Source organism: Enhydra lutris, unplaced genomic scaffold, assembly GCF_002288905.1.
Source record: "Enhydra lutris kenyoni isolate GAN:26980312 unplaced genomic scaffold, ASM228890v2 scaffoldscaffold82, whole genome shotgun sequence".
Classification (NCBI taxonomy): domain Eukaryota; kingdom Metazoa; phylum Chordata; class Mammalia; order Carnivora; family Mustelidae; genus Enhydra; species Enhydra lutris.
The window spans coordinates 2,715,490-2,730,950 of NW_019154166.1; the positions used below are offsets into that span (position 1 = coordinate 2,715,490).

The 15,461-nt window shown below is 57.5% G+C and overlaps 1 protein-coding gene and 6 non-coding genes across 8 annotated transcripts; 4 read left to right on the forward strand and 3 right to left on the reverse strand.

Annotated features, from left to right (window-relative positions):
* Positions 1-519: 519 nt before the first annotated feature.
* On the forward strand, positions 520-592 carry TRNAK-UUU. Its single transcript has one exon. It is a non-coding gene; the product is annotated as a tRNA-Lys (tRNA).
* A 489-nt stretch (positions 593-1,081) lies between these two features.
* Positions 1,082-1,153, forward strand: TRNAQ-CUG. Its single transcript has one exon. It is a non-coding gene; the product is annotated as a tRNA-Gln (tRNA).
* Positions 1,154-1,590: 437 nt separating this feature from the next.
* TRNAL-UAG lies at positions 1,591-1,672 on the reverse strand. Its single transcript has one exon. It is a non-coding gene; the product is annotated as a tRNA-Leu (tRNA).
* Positions 1,673-2,160: 488 nt separating this feature from the next.
* Positions 2,161-2,247, forward strand: TRNAR-UCU. Its single transcript is given in 2 exon segments — positions 2,161-2,197; positions 2,212-2,247. It is a non-coding gene; the product is annotated as a tRNA-Arg (tRNA).
* Positions 2,248-2,822: 575 nt separating this feature from the next.
* On the reverse strand, positions 2,823-5,334 carry LOC111161239 (hes family bHLH transcription factor 7). 2 transcript variants are annotated; one of them, XM_022524837.1, is made up of 4 exons: positions 5,293-5,334; positions 4,267-4,362; positions 3,604-3,685; positions 2,823-3,295 (listed from the first exon to the last, which is right to left on the reverse strand). In XM_022524837.1, exons 1-4 carry the CDS (start codon positions 5,332-5,334, stop codon positions 2,823-2,825), a joined length of 693 nt encoding a protein of 230 aa, XP_022380545.1. The 2 variants fall into 2 exon arrangements, with proteins under 2 accessions (XP_022380545.1, XP_022380544.1); XM_022524836.1 differs by having other exon boundaries at positions 2,823-3,274; positions 3,598-3,685.
* Positions 5,335-7,029: 1,695 nt separating this feature from the next.
* Positions 7,030-7,100, forward strand: TRNAG-GCC. Its single transcript has one exon. It is a non-coding gene; the product is annotated as a tRNA-Gly (tRNA).
* A 7,929-nt stretch (positions 7,101-15,029) lies between these two features.
* Positions 15,030-15,111, reverse strand: TRNAS-CGA. The gene has a single exon. It is a non-coding gene; the product is annotated as a tRNA-Ser (tRNA).
* Between the last annotated feature and the right edge of the window lie 350 nt (positions 15,112-15,461).

Consider the following 15,461-nt stretch of genomic DNA (forward strand, 5'->3'; position numbering starts at 1 on the left):
CCGGTCCCCCGGTCCCCGCTCCGCCGCACGTCCGATCTCGGTCCTTCCGTCGGGATGGGTCCGGCCAGGGGACTAAAGTGGGCTCACGGCGTCTGAAGGCCCCGCGCGGCCTCGGTTCCCCTCGAGGCCCGCCCGCCGCCTGCAGGGCGGGGGCCGAGTGCCTGGGGGTGGGGGGTGCGGCCGGGGCGGCGCGCGATGCCCAGGATCTGGGTCACCGGAGCCGCGGACAAACCGCTCCGCTGGGGAGGCCCGCAGCCGGTAGCGGCCCCGTGCGGCCAGTCCCGGCACCGCAGCGGCCCAGCCTCCCCGGCGCTCCGGCCTCAGCCGCCCAACCACGGCCGGGACGGTGCTCGAGAGAGGCGGGCGGAGTGCCGGCTGCAGCCGCTGGGCTGCTCCCGCTCGTTCCTGGTGCGCGCCGGGGGCGCTGTGCTCGTGCGTGCCCTCGGCCTCGGTTTCCGGGAGCCGGGACTTCCGCGGGTGAATAGCTCTTATAGATAGGAGCTGAGAAGCTCACCAAGAGCCCGGATAGCTCAGTCGGTAGAGCATCAGACTTTTAATCTGAGGGTCCAGGGTTCAAGTCCCTGTTCGGGCGTCTGCTTTTTTTTTTTTCCCCCCTGTTTTAAAGAGGAGGCGTGTTATCTGTATTCCTTTAAACAAAACCAAGGGCGGGGGGGATAAAAGATAACAAAAGTGCTGTTACATGTTTCTGCGAATTTAAACGTTCAAGTAGGCATCTTCGAGAATGAACCAGGTGAGATTAATTTTAATAACATTTTATTTAACCCCATGAGATCTTACCATGTTAACCCGTAATCAGTATTTTTAAATTGTTAGTGAAGTGTTAACAATCTTCTTTTCAGTAAGTATTGTGTCTTCTAAGTATACTGTGTATTTTACACATCACCGCGCATCTCAGTTCGTATTTCAGGTGCTCCAGGGAAGTGCCCATCGGTTGGGGCAGGTGTTTTTGTTTTCTTTTGTCTTCTGGGAAGGGCAGAATAGGGGGCGGGGGTGGGGCGGGGAGGCGCAGAGCAAGAACTTCAGTAATATATGCACTTCCAGAAAAGCCTTTGCAACAGCGGGTTCCATGGTGTAATGGTTAGCACTCTGGACTCTGAATCCAGCGATCCGAGTTCAAATCTCGGTGGAACCTTTCGTTTTTGCCTCTACTCCATACCACCCGGGCTCTGTTATTTATCAGTTTCGTGTATGAGGTTCCCTTGTTCCCGGAGAGGACCTGAGAAGGAAAGGAAAAGAAGGCGCTGTCCTGTGGGCTTCCCAGACTGAGTAATCGGAGCCTCCTGCTCACCAGCAGAGCACACGGTCAGCACTTACAGATACAGCAAGTTTCGCGGGTTTTGAGAGAGAAGAACGCAATTTCAGGACACCTTACGAAGAACCGAAGGTCTCTCGGGCAGTTCCCACAGGGTCCTGCCTAGCACCACCCACGCTGCCCCGAAGACTAGGAAGGGGATGGTGCGTTGCGACCCTGCACGAAGTCCTCGTAAAAACAAGGAGCATACATCCTGCGGGGAAGGGGCGGGCTGTTTTGAGTTCTAGGGTGCGGAGGCCACCAGAAAAACTCCATCTTGGCAGCGGTGGGATTCGAACCCACGCCTCCGAAGAGACTGGAGCCTAAATCCAGCGCCTTAGACCGCTCGGCCACGCTACCCGCGTGGAAGCGAGTCCTCCCCGCGGTCCTCCTAAGAGACTAGAGGGGCGAGACAGGCCTGTGGTAGCCGTGCTAAGTCCCTGGGCCTTCTTCGGAAACCGCAGACCCAGGAGCAGCGAACGGCGAAACAGAGAGGAGGAAATTGAGACACACGGATATTTGCAGCGAAACAAGTTTATTTTCGTGGGTGGGGCCGCATCTGGGGGCGGGGTGCGCCTGGGCGGGAAGCACCCCCCAAGCGGGCAGCTGGAGCCATGTACTCGCTCGCTCCTGTTCGGTTGCTCTCGCTCCCTGTGTCTTCCACCCGTGCGCGCCCGCACTGCCACTTGGCTCTCGCGCTTCTGGCCCGCTACCTCTCCCCCGCAGGCCTGCGAGGTCCCAACCACGCGCTGCGGGCATGCCCCGCCCAATTCCCTCACACCCCTCTCCCTCCCCGCCCTTGCCCATGCTAGTACCCGTAAGTCGTCAGACGCCGCCGCCTGCCAGGTGGCTCTGTGGCGCAATGGATAGCGCATTGGACTTCTAGTGACGAAAGAGCGATTCAAAGGTTGTGGGTTCGAATCCCACCAGAGTCGATTTTATTTCAATTTTTTTTCCTTCCCTCTTTATCTGGTTTTTCCTTAAAGGTTCCCATCCCTGCTCCCCCTTCCCTATTTCAGTGTTTTCCACCTGTTTCAGCTCCAACCTCAGTCTCCGCTCTGCTCTCTTCTTTACTTACCTGTCTGCCCCGGGGCTTGGGCCGTGGAGAGCAGGACTGGGAGGGGCGGGAGACAGAAGGAAAGGGAGACAGAAGGAAAGTGGGCGTGGACGCCGACATAAAGGCAGGCCCCTGGCTCGGGGACACACGGGGATTTAATAACCACTTTATTCCATGCACTAGGGACTCGGGAAGGGATTGGGGCTGGGCCGGGGGCAGAGAGGGTACAATCCTAGACGCAAGGGGGGGGGCAGGGAAAAGGGACAGAAACCGGGGAAATATATATTTATATAGATACTCTAATATAGACCACATCTCACCCGCGCGCTGCGCCCGCGCGCCCCGCCGCCCTCCCCAACACCTGCTCGCCCCGACGCCCGGGTCCCTCTGCTGCCCTCGGGCTGGAGTCTCTACCTCACCCCCAGCCCCCGCCCCCACCCCACCCCCCAAAGCTCAGGGCCAAGGTCTCCAGAAAGCGGGCGGCGGGGGCGGCGGGGCCTTGGGCGCCCCGTCTTGTCTGTGCGGCGGCGGCGGCGGCGGCAGCAGTCCGGTGAGGGGCGCCGGCGCGCCGCAATCCCCGGCGCGGGGCGAGCAGGGGGACGGGGACCAGGCGCAGCGCGGGCTACGGGGGCCCTGGTGCACTGGGGGGCGCTGGTGCAGCGCGGGGCCGGGCGCCGGGGCGGCGGGGTCCAGCGGTGGGCGCGGCGCTTGGGGCCTCGGATCTACCGGTTCCGGCCGGGGCGGCTTGGGGCGCAGGTAGCCGTGCAGCGCGGAGAAGAGCTGGGCGCGGGCGGCCGGGCTGGCGTCGTGCGCGAAGGCCGCCAGGCGAAGCAGGCACTCGCGGAAGCCGGACAAGTAGCAGCTGGCGAGCGCCTCGGCGTCCTGGGCTGGGGACCGGGGAACCCCTGGAGCCGCGGCGGCGGGTGCGGCCGGCGGGAGCGCGGGCGGGCAGGGCAGGGGCCCAGCAGGGGTGAGGGAAGGGGCGGGGCGCAGAGATACCGAGGCGCGACAGCCGCACAGACAGAGACAGGAAGCCAGGTGGACGGACAGAGGGAGAAAATGAGGGAGACACAGAGACAGACACGCGCGGGTGTTATTAACCTCGCCTCGGAGCAGAGCCTACCACTCCCAAGCCCACCGTCCATCGCAGGGTCCGCCCCAGCTACCCCGGCCCGGGCCTCTGTGAATCCCCCCTCCCGCCCTCCGCTGCCCCACCCCCGCGCTGTACCCGGGGGCTCCACCCGGCTTCGCTCCCTCAAGTAGCCCACGGCGAACTCCAGTATCTCTGCTTTCTCCAGCTTCGGGTTGCGGAGGTTCTACAGACGGGAGGGGGAGGGCGCAAAGACAGAGAGGGGTGGGGAGAGAGGGGGAAGTGGCAGGGGGAAGAAGGGAGGGGGGATGCGGGAGCTGGGGGTGCCCCCGATCGCGTGTGCGCGCTGCCCACTGAGCGCGCGACCGAATGCGGAGTGGCGATGACCAAGAATGGACCCGGGAAACCGTGAGACTACACCGACCGACCCGAGGGCAGGAAACCAACCCCCAGTGCGAGGAGGGGGTTTGAAACAGCAAACCCGGGGACTGAAATTAACCACCCTGCCTGCTGTTCTGAGCCGGTGGGGAGGAGGAGCGTTTACAGACCCAGAGGTTGAAAACTGACCGACCCTGGGAGTGAAATTTACAGGGCCGGGTGTGAAACTTACAGACCCGAGGGGTGGCCATGAAGATCGCGTTCTGAGAGCGAGAGGGGGCTCTGGGATGGGATTCCAAGGGCGGGGCTCGGGTCAGGATGCCTTGGGGCCTGGGTCGCCAGTGCAGCATGTGTCCCCACCCCAGAAGGAAGCCCTGGGACGCGAGGACGGGACGCTGGGGACGGTCCGGGGACGGCGGAAGGACTGACCTGGTCCCGGGTCCGCTCCAGCAGCAGCAGCCTGAGCTCTTCCAGGCTGCGGTTGATGCGGTCCCGGCGCCGCTTCTCCACCAGCGGCTTCAGCATCTGCGACCACCAGGAAAGGGAGAGCGGGCCGACCGGACCGAGACTCAGCGCGGCCGCGCGGGCGTGCGGATCCCGCCGCTGGGAGAGTCCCAAGCCCACTCCTTCCCGGACACCCCAGAGAAAGCCTCCGTTCGGGCCCTTTGGATCCCTCTCCGCTCCCCCTCCCTCCCAGCGCCCGCAGGGTCAATGTCTGTAGCTCGCCTCCTCTCTCTCCCGGGTCTTCTGCATTCTCCTCTCTCAGTCTTGGCCTCCCTCCTCCCCTCTGTGTCTCTCCTTCTCCTCCTCTTTTCTCTCTACGTCTCCGTCTCGTGCAGTCTCTCTGTCTCAGTGGAGAACTTTGCTGGCCCTCTTTGCGCCTAGACACGTGGCCCGCAAGGTGCCGGGCTCTGAGTTCCGGCCCTGAGTGTAGAAAGGGAGATACCCAGGGCGACCGCGCCTCCCCTTCTCCCTCTAACCCGTCTATGCAGTCAGCTTTCTCCACTGCTTCTAAAAATTTCCACCCAGTCTCAGGCCTCTGGAACCAGTGCCTTCCGGGTCTTCTCTTTAAGGCTGCACTGGGCCCGCTCTGGATCACGACGCGCGCGGAGCAAGTGCCTCGCTTTTTGTTTCCACCCGCCTCCCTTAGCTCTGTGCTCCCCTCGCTTATTTCACTCAAATTCCCGGCTCCCCACGCCCTGCAAGCCGCAAGGTGCCGCGTCCCATTACCCAAACCCAAGACCTCTACTTCTGCTGCCCACGCAGCCCCTGCTCTGACCCCGTCCTCTTCTTCATACTATGCAGTTTCATTCCCAGCTCCTGGCACCCTGGGTTCCCCCATGCACCTCCCCCCTTCCAACCCTGCGACTGAGCCTCTTTCCTCACCCAGGGTCTCAAGGACGGGGTCCCCGGACCGGACCAGGGACCTCTGCTCCCTTCCCTCCCGCCTCTCACCTTGGGGCCGTCCCTATTCTCCGCTCGATCCCGAGTGACCATCGCTCCTCCGGACCCTGGTGTGGACCGAGCCCCTGCCCTCCGGGCTCCTTATATCCCGCGGGCTCCTGGGGTGGGGGGGCGGTGTAGGACCCGGACCCGCCCCCTTCGGCACCCAGCTCCCTCCCCGCGCGGCCCCGGGCACGAGGCTCCCGGAAAGGGGAGGAGCGCGAGGGGGGAGGGGAAGGAGTGGAACTGGCCTGGGAGTGTGGGAAATGAGGGGCCAATGCAGCACCGTCTGGTTTAAGGACCCTTAAGGCTGTATAATGAGGCGGAACCCAGCTGAAAGGAGGAGGTTATTAGGGGGAGAGGGAGGTGAAGTGATTTGGGACCGGCCTCAGGAAAGAAGTTCAGAGTCCCCCCCCCCCCACATCGCAGCTTTCTTGGGAGTTCTCTGCCCCCCCCCCCCACGACTCTGAAATAAAAGTCAGCATCCCTCAGCCCGCAGACCGGACCTTATACACCTTCCCCCAAAATCCACCTCCTAACTGGGTAAGGGAGCGACCTGAGCGTGCTGGGCTAATCTGAGTCAACTGGGGCCCAGCCCGGAGGCGAACGAGTCTCCCTGTGCGATCTTAGTGAACCTTATTCGATTCCCCCAACTCTGCGCACCCTGGTCTAGGCTTGGGTTGGCGGAGCTGACATAAGCACCAGAGGCCCAGTTTATTCCTTACAGGACCGAGTGCAAAAGCCGGTGTGTTATCAAGTGCCACAATAGAGCAGAGTGAGGTAGACACTGGGGAGAGGATCACAGTGCCTGATGGCTGGACTGGGAAAGAGCACGACCCGCAAGAAAGAGGGAGCAAGGGTGGAGAGACCTTCCCACTTAGAAGTATTTGATTCAAAACTAATTATAGGAGGTTCCAGCGTGTGGTTTCCAGGCCACCTGACATAAGTCATGCTCATATTGCTTGCTCCTGGGGACCCCTCCTGCGGATGGGGGAGCAGGGAGCAGGCAGTTTTCTTAAAGAGACAAGAAAGATACAAAAAGCGATCATCAACACCCACCTCAAACCAAGAACACGACCCTCTGCAGAATGGTGCGTGAGCACTCGGAGGCTTCCGGATAAAATGTCTGAGAAGATAAAATCAGAGATTTTCGCGGGTCAGCCGGACTGCCCCGGACAAGGACGCGCAAAGACAAGGTTGCAGACCCAGTCGGAAGATAAGCTGCGGAGTCAGAGGCCGACGAGGCCCTCCCGCCCTCCCAGGGCCTCTCCACACCTTGGGGTTTTGTTTTGGTTTGTTTTTTTTTTCTCGGAGCCTGCCTCGCCAAAGCCCGAACCCGGACAGACGCAGACCTTGGGGAGGGCGCTCCCATCTGGGATCGGGGCCTCCGGTCTATCCCACCTCCCCCTACCTGGGCCAAATGGGAGCGCAGATGTGTGGTCCCCAGCAGCCCCCCTCGCCCCCCTCCTTGGGAACCTGCGCTCGGGCTGAGTTTTTCTCACCTGCACGCGAGGCTCGGGGCCCCGGGCTGTTCGCACCCGGGTGTGGGGCCGCCCCTGGCCATATGGGGCGACTTTATGGCCGGGCGGCCGGATCCGGGCGGGAGGAAGGCTAGCCTGGCGCTCCACCCCCGTCAGCTACCCGGGGCCACTCCTCCGCCGCGCCCCCGGCCGGCACCTTCGGCCTGAGCACCGCCACCTCCACCTCTTCCAAGCTCAGGTAGAGTCCCCAAAAAACCAGGGGCTACTTGCATTGGTGGTTCAGTGGTAGAATTCTCGCCTGCCACGCGGGAGGCCCGGGTTCGATTCCCGGCCAATGCAGAGTCTCGGCTTTTCTTTTTTCTCCTCCCTCTTGTCCCCAGATAAGGGAGAAGTCTGATAAAATGTATGAGAAGCATCTCCGTCTAACATTTCTAGCAAATATTAATACTCGAGTTTTTTACCCTATGGCAGAGTTGGAGGCTCTGGGTTCCGATCAGGATTCCCAAGGTCCTCCCTCCGAGCCGCGTGCCTTCCACACCCCTCCCTCTGCCCCCCGGCCCCGCACCTCCGCAGGCGTGACCCTGAGAAAGGACCCGCCGCTCGGATCCCTGCCCCGGGGGTCCTCCCACCCTCCGCGGGGGGAGGGGCGGGGCCTTCCCGCCCTGCGCTCCCCAAGTCCCCGCTCTCCTGGCCCTTCTCTTCCGCGCTCGCTCTCTTCTGCCTTCTGTTCTCTCCGAAGCGCGCTTGCTTCTTCCACGTCCGTGGGGCCCGGCCTTTCGGTGCCGCCGGCTTCCTGGGCCGCACCCCTCCCCGCCGCGCGCTCGGCGGCCGCATCTCTCGCCAGGTGTCCCGGCAAGTCCGCGCGGTCTCGCAGGGTCTGCACCTGCGTCCGAGCGTCTCTAGCTCCGCAGCTCCCGCCCGCGCGGTTCGTTTCCGGCGCGCCCGGTCTCTGATCTCTCGTCGTCTCTCCGGGTCTCTGTCCCCTCCCGGCACTCTGCGCTCCCACGCTCCTGCCGACCCCTGGGAAGCTCGCTCGCACCTCCGGGCTCCCCGCCGCCTCTCCGCCCGCCCCTTCCCCGCAGCTTTGATCCCGCACGCGTCGGGCCGGCGGGCGGCCGGGCGCCCCCGCCAGCTGCTGCGGCCACTTGGGAGCGGGGCGGGAGGGGGGACGGAGGAGGAGATGGTGCGGGGACGACCCCGGGCCCCCCCCCCCCCCCGCCCCCGTCCCCGGCTCGCCGCCGCTCTCTCCGCTGGGCTCCGCGGCTGCCCGGACTCCTGCGGGCCCGAGCCTCGGGGTCTCTCTCCCGAGCTCGCCCTGGGCCTGCTCGGTCTCGGCTTTCTGCCCTCTGTCCATTTCAGCCTGTCTGTTTCACCTGGGGGTGAATCCTGTCTCTGGATTGTGTCAGTGGCGCGATGCTCTCTTGGCTACTCGCAGCTGCGACCGTGGCTCCCAGCAGGAAACTGTACAACAATCTGGGCATCTGTCTGCGAGCGCGGCTGCCCAGTTACTCAGTCGGTATTTATGGAGTGCCTCCTGGGTGCCAAGTACGGGTAGGCACTGAGGGTGCACTGGGTCTGGGCTCTCCTGAACCTGCATTATGGGGGAAGGGGAGTACAGAAAATAACGAAGAACGCAGAAAATAATATAGTTACTAGTCTGGGGGTGTGGGGTCTGGCTACCGCAGGGGCCAAGGTAATGGCTTGAGAGCGAAGTGCTGCTATTTTTACTCTGGGTGGTCAGAGACAGCCTTAGGAAGAGGAGATATTTCAGCCCAGCAGATCCCGCAGAAAGAAGCAGGTGACAGACACAGCAAGTGCAAAGGCTCTGGGGCAGGAATGGACTTTGCTTGTGGGAACTACAGAAGGAGAGCCAATGTCCCTGGCAGGAAGGATTTGGAGTGAAGCAGAGATAAGAGGGAGAGACGGGCCCCATCACACAGAGCTTTAGAAACTCAGCAGGGACTTTGGATTCTGTTCTTAAGTGCAAGGGAAAGCAAGTGGAGGGTTTTAATGGGCAAAGTCATATTCACAGACTTCTCTTTTAAATGACCCCTTTGGCTGCTGTGTGGGAGATCATTTGGGATGCTGGAACAGCCTTCTAGGCAAGACATTGATGTTGGCCTGTATGAGGTGGAGGCAGTGGAGACGGAAGTGAACGGGTTACTTCTTGGTTTTTGGCTTAAGTAACAGGCTGGATGATGGTGCCTTTTACTGCGACGGCAAATGGGCAAATGCCGGGCAAGTGGAGCTTTGGGAAAAGTTTAGAGAGAGAGACCAAACATTACTCTCTAGTTAGCTTAGTTGAGATCCCCTTAGACATCCAAGCGGAAACTACAGGTAGGCCAAGGATATATGAAGTTGGGAGTCAGAGGTAGAGGATAATGTCGGCGGGTCACTGGGAGATAGATGGGTTTAATGCTAAGAGACTAGAGCACCCAGGGAGAGAATGTGAAGAGAAAAGAGAGGGGCTGAGCAAGGAGCTTTGGACACCTCCCCTCCCCCCATCACTTAGAGGCTAGTGGGGGTGGGGGGGGAGGAAGAGGAAGAGGAGGAGAAGGAGGAGGAGGAGGAGGAGGAGGAGGAGGAGGAGGAGGAGGAGGAGGAGGAGGAGGTGGTGGTGGTGGTGGAGGAGAGGAACTGGCAAAGGAATCTAGACAGATGGGGAAGGCAGCAGAAAAGCCAAAGGAGTGGGAGCTTGTCCCAGGCCGGCATCCCTGGGACAGAAAATTGGGAAGCCAGGAACAGCAAATGTATAAAGGAGGGAGCCACCTGTTCTAGCTAAGCTGCTGGGAGGTCAGATAAGGATGAGAGTGAGAGCGAAGGGACCATCAGCTTAAGATCTTGGACATCACAGATGACCTGGGGGGAGGGGAGCCTGAGTGTAGCCCCACTAAGGGGGACTGACTGAAGAATGGGGGTGAAGGCAGGGAGACAGCAACTGTAGACGTCTCCAGCAAGTTCTGCCACGAATGGTGAGCAGAATAGTGTGTGGCACCCAGGGACACGGGCCATCCTGGAAGATGAAGGGAGTAGCCCAGGAAGTGAGGGCAGAGAGGAGGGCACAGGCAGGACGGTAGACTCCTGTGCCTGGTAGAGAAATCAGCCTCAGGTAGCAGGGAAGGCTCCTCACCCACAGGGAGATGGGGGGAGTCAGAGGGTGTGGGTCAGCTGGGGTGCAGGAAGGGTGAGACGGGTTCTCCTGGTTGCTCTCATTTCCTCAAAGAAGAAAGAGTCCAGCTCACTGCTGGAGGGGAGAGTGCTTATAAGGTCCTTTGAGGAAGAAGAAGGTGGGAAACGTTCATGTGGCAGAGTAGGGAAAGCCTCAAAGCCTCGTAGGCCAGAGGAGTAGGATTTCTTGGCAGGTTAAAGTCCATTTGAAATGTGGGATCCAAAGTTTCAAGTGCGGAGGCCAATTCACCACGAAATTAATTCATTTCATACTTCAGGACACCCCCCCCCCTTACACAGGCTTCGAGGGGGGCGGGGAAGGCCCTAGAAAACGTGTTCACATGGCCATGTGCTTCTATAAAACTGGCAAAAATAAGATATCTTAGCTGTAAACGGTGAAGACCGTTGTCTCTGTCCACTCTGCCCGCCTGCCACTCTTTCCCTCTGGGGCTGTAGTGGCTGTCACCATTTTAGGATCCAGTTACGGGAAAGGTGACTTGGAGAGACATACAATGTCCAGTTTCGTGGGCTACGTCAAAGTGGTTCCCAGGGACTTCCACGTAGAGTGGGTTCGCCCGGCTACCCCGGTGTGGGAACGAGTTCTAGGAAGCTCCCATCACCTGTGTCCGTCACCAGACCTTGTGCCATGAAGGCACAAAGCCAGGGCACACGCCATATGAACGCGTCGTGTGGCTCTTGTCACTGTAAGTACGTGGATGGTGGAGGAGAGCAAGGTTGGACATAGAACCAGTAGCTACTCTGTGGAAAGTAGTACAGAGACGTGAAGGCAGCTCATGAATGCAGAGAAGCTGTTTTTCTGTACTTGGTGACCTTGGTGGCACCTGTCTACAGCTTCAATTTGTGAGTTGTGATCTCGGTACAAAAATACTATTTACCATTATTTTTGTATTATTTTCTTTAAAAGCCCCCTCCCAAATTATAGACATGTCAGACCCTCAAAACCTGAGCCCCAGGGTCCCGGCTGCACATTTTTCTCCAGCTGTGGCTCCCGCTGCAGATCTGAGGGGGAGAGGCCACCCTCCAGGCGGAGGCCCAGGGTTCCTGAGGGTTTGGGGTGGGGGTTTCTGTGTGGCTTGCGGGCCTCTGTCCCTGTAGGACTGGCTGTGGCTCCGCTGCCCATGGTGTGTGTATGGGTGTCTGGGCCTCCCGCCTCTTCCTGGCCACCGCCATCTCGACAGTGACAGCATCTGGGCTTGGGGGAGGGGAGCTCGTGTCCCACACGTGCTGGGCCCCCAGGGAGGTGGGAGGCGGGGCCAGGAACTGAGACAGCACAGCTGGTGGAGTGTCCGGAGCTTCCCCTCCCCCGCTGGGACGTCTCCCCAGGCCTGGGTTCCAAGGTTCGGCTCCTTCCTCTTTGTTCTTCAAAGGGGAGGCTGGCTTCCTGGGACACCCCCCCACACCCCGTCCTGGGTAGGGGGAGTTCCTGGAGGGTTGGGTCCTAGGGGTTTGGGGGTTGGGAAGTAGGAGGACCAGGCCCTGGGGTTGGGGGGTGGGGGGCAAGGGAAGAATTAGGATGGAAATCACCAAAGAGCCCAAAACAAAAATGGGATAATCCCCACTCTAACAGGCCAGATGTTCTTGTAGGGGAAACAGTCACAGGAACATAATGCAAAATAGATTTGTGAGGTGGTGGTTAAGTGCTTTGGAGAAAAGCCAGCAAAGGAGGGGAGAGTGGGAACTGTAACTGCAGAGGGTATGAGCAGAGAAGGACTGAGAAGGTGAAATTTAGGAGGGGAGAGCGGCCAGAATGCCTGGGGGAAGAGCTCTCCGGCAGAGATCGGCTGGCAGGAAAGTCTTGAGGGACACCATGCCTGGTTTGTCAAAGGAGCAGATGGCAGGCCTGGGACGAGGTTGGCCGGGCCAGAGTGAAGGCAGCCCCAGAGCTGAGATCAGAGAGAGAAGGAGGGGTCGGGGCCTGATCCCCTGGGACCCTACAGGCGGTTCCCAGGACTTTGACAGGAATCACCCATTTCTGAGGGAGATGAGGGTGCATTGGAGGGCTCTCCCCTCCACCCCCACAACTAGCTTTTTTTTTTTGTCTTGTTTCTAACACTTTCAACACACCTGTACAGTTATCAATATTATCACTATCGGGATATGAAAATTAATATAATACCATTATGTCATCCCTCAGTCTATATTCAAATTTCCTCAAGTGTTTCAGGGATGTCGCGGAGCTCTTTTATCCTGTCGCAGGTCCCAGTTCAGAATCATGTGGTCGCGTTTCAGGGCCAGGTCCCTTCCATCTCATTTGATCTGGAAGAAGCTTCGCTGTTGATCTTCACAGTTTTGAAGAGTTCGGACCGTTGTTTGGTGGGTACCATGTTTCTTCACGGTTAGAATCAAGTTATTCGGAGTATGTCTTCTTGGCAGGGACATCATCACTGAAGTGACACCAGGTCCCTCTCCATTTTCCGTGTTGTCACATCAGAAGACACAGGATCAGTTTGCCTCGACACTGAGATACTGACTTTGGCCACTTGGTTCGATGGGGTTGGCCAGGGCTGTGCACTGTAACGTTATTCCCAGCTCTGAGGAGTAATTAATATATAACTTGTCGGAACAGACCCTGAGACTCTTTGCTACTTACAGCCCCATTGAGTTTCACTCTCTACTTTTGTATTCATTGACGATTTCTAAATCAATATTTATGAGCTGCAAGTTTACTGTAAAAAAAAAAAAAGCCATCCCCTTCCTTCCCATTTTACTTATTTATACTGTTACGAACTTTGGAGTTTTACTTGATTCAAGGAATTATAATCCATCATAATCACTACTGATTTTAATGCTCAAGTTGTCCCAGATTTAGCCAGCAGGAGCTCCTTTAGCTGTAACCCCTCCCTGCTATGTCTTTTTTTTTTTTCAATAGAGACCCCAAATTCTTTGAACATTAATTTCCTGTGTAACAAAATGTTGCAAGACCATCTTGTAATTCCCTAACTGAAGCCCTGGAATCAGCCTTTGTCTGTAGGAGCCCTGGTTTATTTTAGAGGAGAATGTTATTTATTTATTTATTCACTCATTCATTTATTTAAAGATTTTTTTCATTTGACAGAGAGAGAGCAGGAGGAGCAGAGGGAGAGGAAGAAGCGGATTCCCCAAGGAGTCTGGTGCGGGACTTGATCCCAGCACCCTGGGATCATGACCCAAGCAGAAGGCAGTGGCTTGACCAACTGAGCCACCCAAGCAGCTGGAGGAGAATGGTATTTAGTAACCAAGATCTGGTCCCTAGTGTGCTTATTGCTATTTGTGTATCATTCCTTCTAAGCTTTCTCAGTGGAAAGAGCTAGGAAATATATAGGTATATATGTGTGCTTGTTTGTGTTTATGGATGTATGTTTATATGTCACTATAGCATACATTTATTGCTACATCTACACACGTTAAAAATCATGACTTCATATTGTTATCCTATTGGAAGATTTTAAAGAGAGGAATGACAGAATCTTATTTATGTCATGAAAGTATCCCTATGCCCAATGTGTTCAGAGTAGACTGCAAAGGAACAAGGAAAAGAAAGGAAGTAAGGAAATAATCAGGGGGCTGTTGTAATAATCTCAGTGAGAGATGTGGGTGGCTTAGACCAGGGTGTAGTGGTGACATGGTGACAAGGAGCCGAGTTTTTAACATGTTTTAAATAAGAACATACTGACTGATTCAATGTGGAGCGTGTGTGTGAGAAAGAGAGAGAATTGAGGATGATCCTAAGGTTTTTTGTCTGACCAACTGAAGAAATGGAACTTTCTGAGATAGAAGGTCTACAGGTGAAGCTCATTTCGGGGGAAGCCAGGAGTTGGTTTGGCCATTTTGTTGGTGATTAGATATCACAAACGAAAATGATATTAGATATCCAGGCAGAAACGATAAGTAGATAATAGCATATATAAATCTGTAATTCAGGAAAGAGTTGTGGAGCTGGAGATTAACATTTTGGATACATTAATGAATTATTAGTTGATATTTACAGAGATCACTAAGGGTGTGAGTATAGATAGAGAAGAGTTTGGAAAACTGAACGGTGGGAACATGCTGACATTTATAGATCTAGAAGGCGATCAGCCAGCAAAGGAGTCTGTGCATGAGCTGCTAATGATGTAGAAGGAAAATCAGAAGAGTTAGGGAGTCTCAGAGGGCAAGTGAAGAGAGCGCTTCTAAGGGGAGGGTAAACATGGGTAAGTAGTGATCAATGGGTTTAGCAATGCATGGTCATTTGGTAACCTTAACAAGAGCATCTTGGACCAATGGGGTTGGGAGGCACTTGAATGGAGAGGGTTCAAAGGAGAATGGGAAGATGGAATTGGCCGACAGTAGGTAAATGATAACATGTTTTGCGGAGGAGGGGATCAGAGAGACGAAGTGGGAGTTGAGAGGGGTGTGTGTGGTGTCAGGAGAGCTTTTGTTGTCCTGCTTGTTCCAAATCAGAATACGTTTCAGAATGTGTGCAGGGTCGTATCAGAAGGTGTGCAGAATGTGTGTTGGGAGTACTCCAGCTAGAGAGGAAAACTGATGGTACAGGACGGAGAGCAATGTCCTTGAGACCTTTCGGGCCGGGGGAATGGGAGATCTGGTGAGCGCAGGGCGTGGCCTTGGGTGGAAGGAAGGTTCATCTACACCATTGAGGGAAGGGAGGAGCATGTAACCACAGGCAGGCAGGTAGGTAGGCAGGTGAGATTGCGGATATCCGTGGGGAAATCTCTCCAGAATGCCTTATTTTCTCAGTGAACCAGGAAGGCAGGTCGAGGGAAGAGGGACTCGTGGTTTGGAACGAAAGAAGAGATGAAACAGTGGTATGGGAGACTTGCAGGGGGGAGGGACAACGGGGATGTAAGACGACTGCCACCCGTGTTTGGGGACGCGAAGGATTCAAATTAGTAGTTCAGTGACTTTCGCAGGACACGCCCGTGGGAGGAGGCGCAGGCCGGAGCGTAAGGCCCGCGAGGGGACGCCAGCGAGTTGGTCGCGGGTGGCCGAGGCCCCGAGAATAAACGCGGTATCTTCCCCAGGGGAAGGAAAGCACAAGGAAAACGAATGCCTTTCTCCTCCGAAGGCTACCGTAGCGCGCATTCCCAAAAGTACACACGCTGTGAGCAGGATTCGAACCTGCGCGGGGAGACCCCATTGGATTTCGAGTCCAACGCCTTAACCACTCGGCCATCACAGCCGCGTGCGGCTTGGGGCCTGCGCCACTATAGCTGCCTATCAACGGGCCCGCCTCCCGCCGACCCCGCCCCCCGGCCTCGGGGCGTCTGTGCGCGTGCGCCTCCCCCTGCGGCTGGCCGCGGCGCTGCAGAAGCCGCGGTGCTCGGGCTTTCTTTCCCCGCCCCCAGCTCAGCGCCGCCGGAGCAAAATGAGCCCGAGCCAAGGCCAGGGTCCCACGTCCTCGAACGCAAGGGATGCCCGCGTCACCCCGGTTCCCGAAAGCGCAGCGGGAGTCAGCCTGCGAATTTCCACTAAAAGTGCGCGCGAGAGGAAAGCTCCAGATGGGATTGGCCGGGGAGGAATAAGAATCTT

What these genes read in the sequence shown, in the direction of transcription:
- LOC111161239 (XM_022524837.1), bottom strand. Translation starts at nt 5,334, where the DNA reads ATGGTCACTCGGGATCGAGCGGAGAATAGGGACGGCCCCAAG. An exon ending in TGGAGCGGACCCGGGACCAG is followed by an intron (nt 3,686 to 4,266) that starts GTCAGTCCTTCC and finishes TCCCGTCTGTAG; the next exon opens with AACCTCCGCAACCCGAAGCT. An exon ending in GGAGCGAAGCCGGGTGGAGC is followed by an intron (nt 3,296 to 3,603) that starts CCCCGGGTACAG and finishes TCCCGCCGGCCG; the next exon opens with CACCCGCCGCCGCGGCTCCA.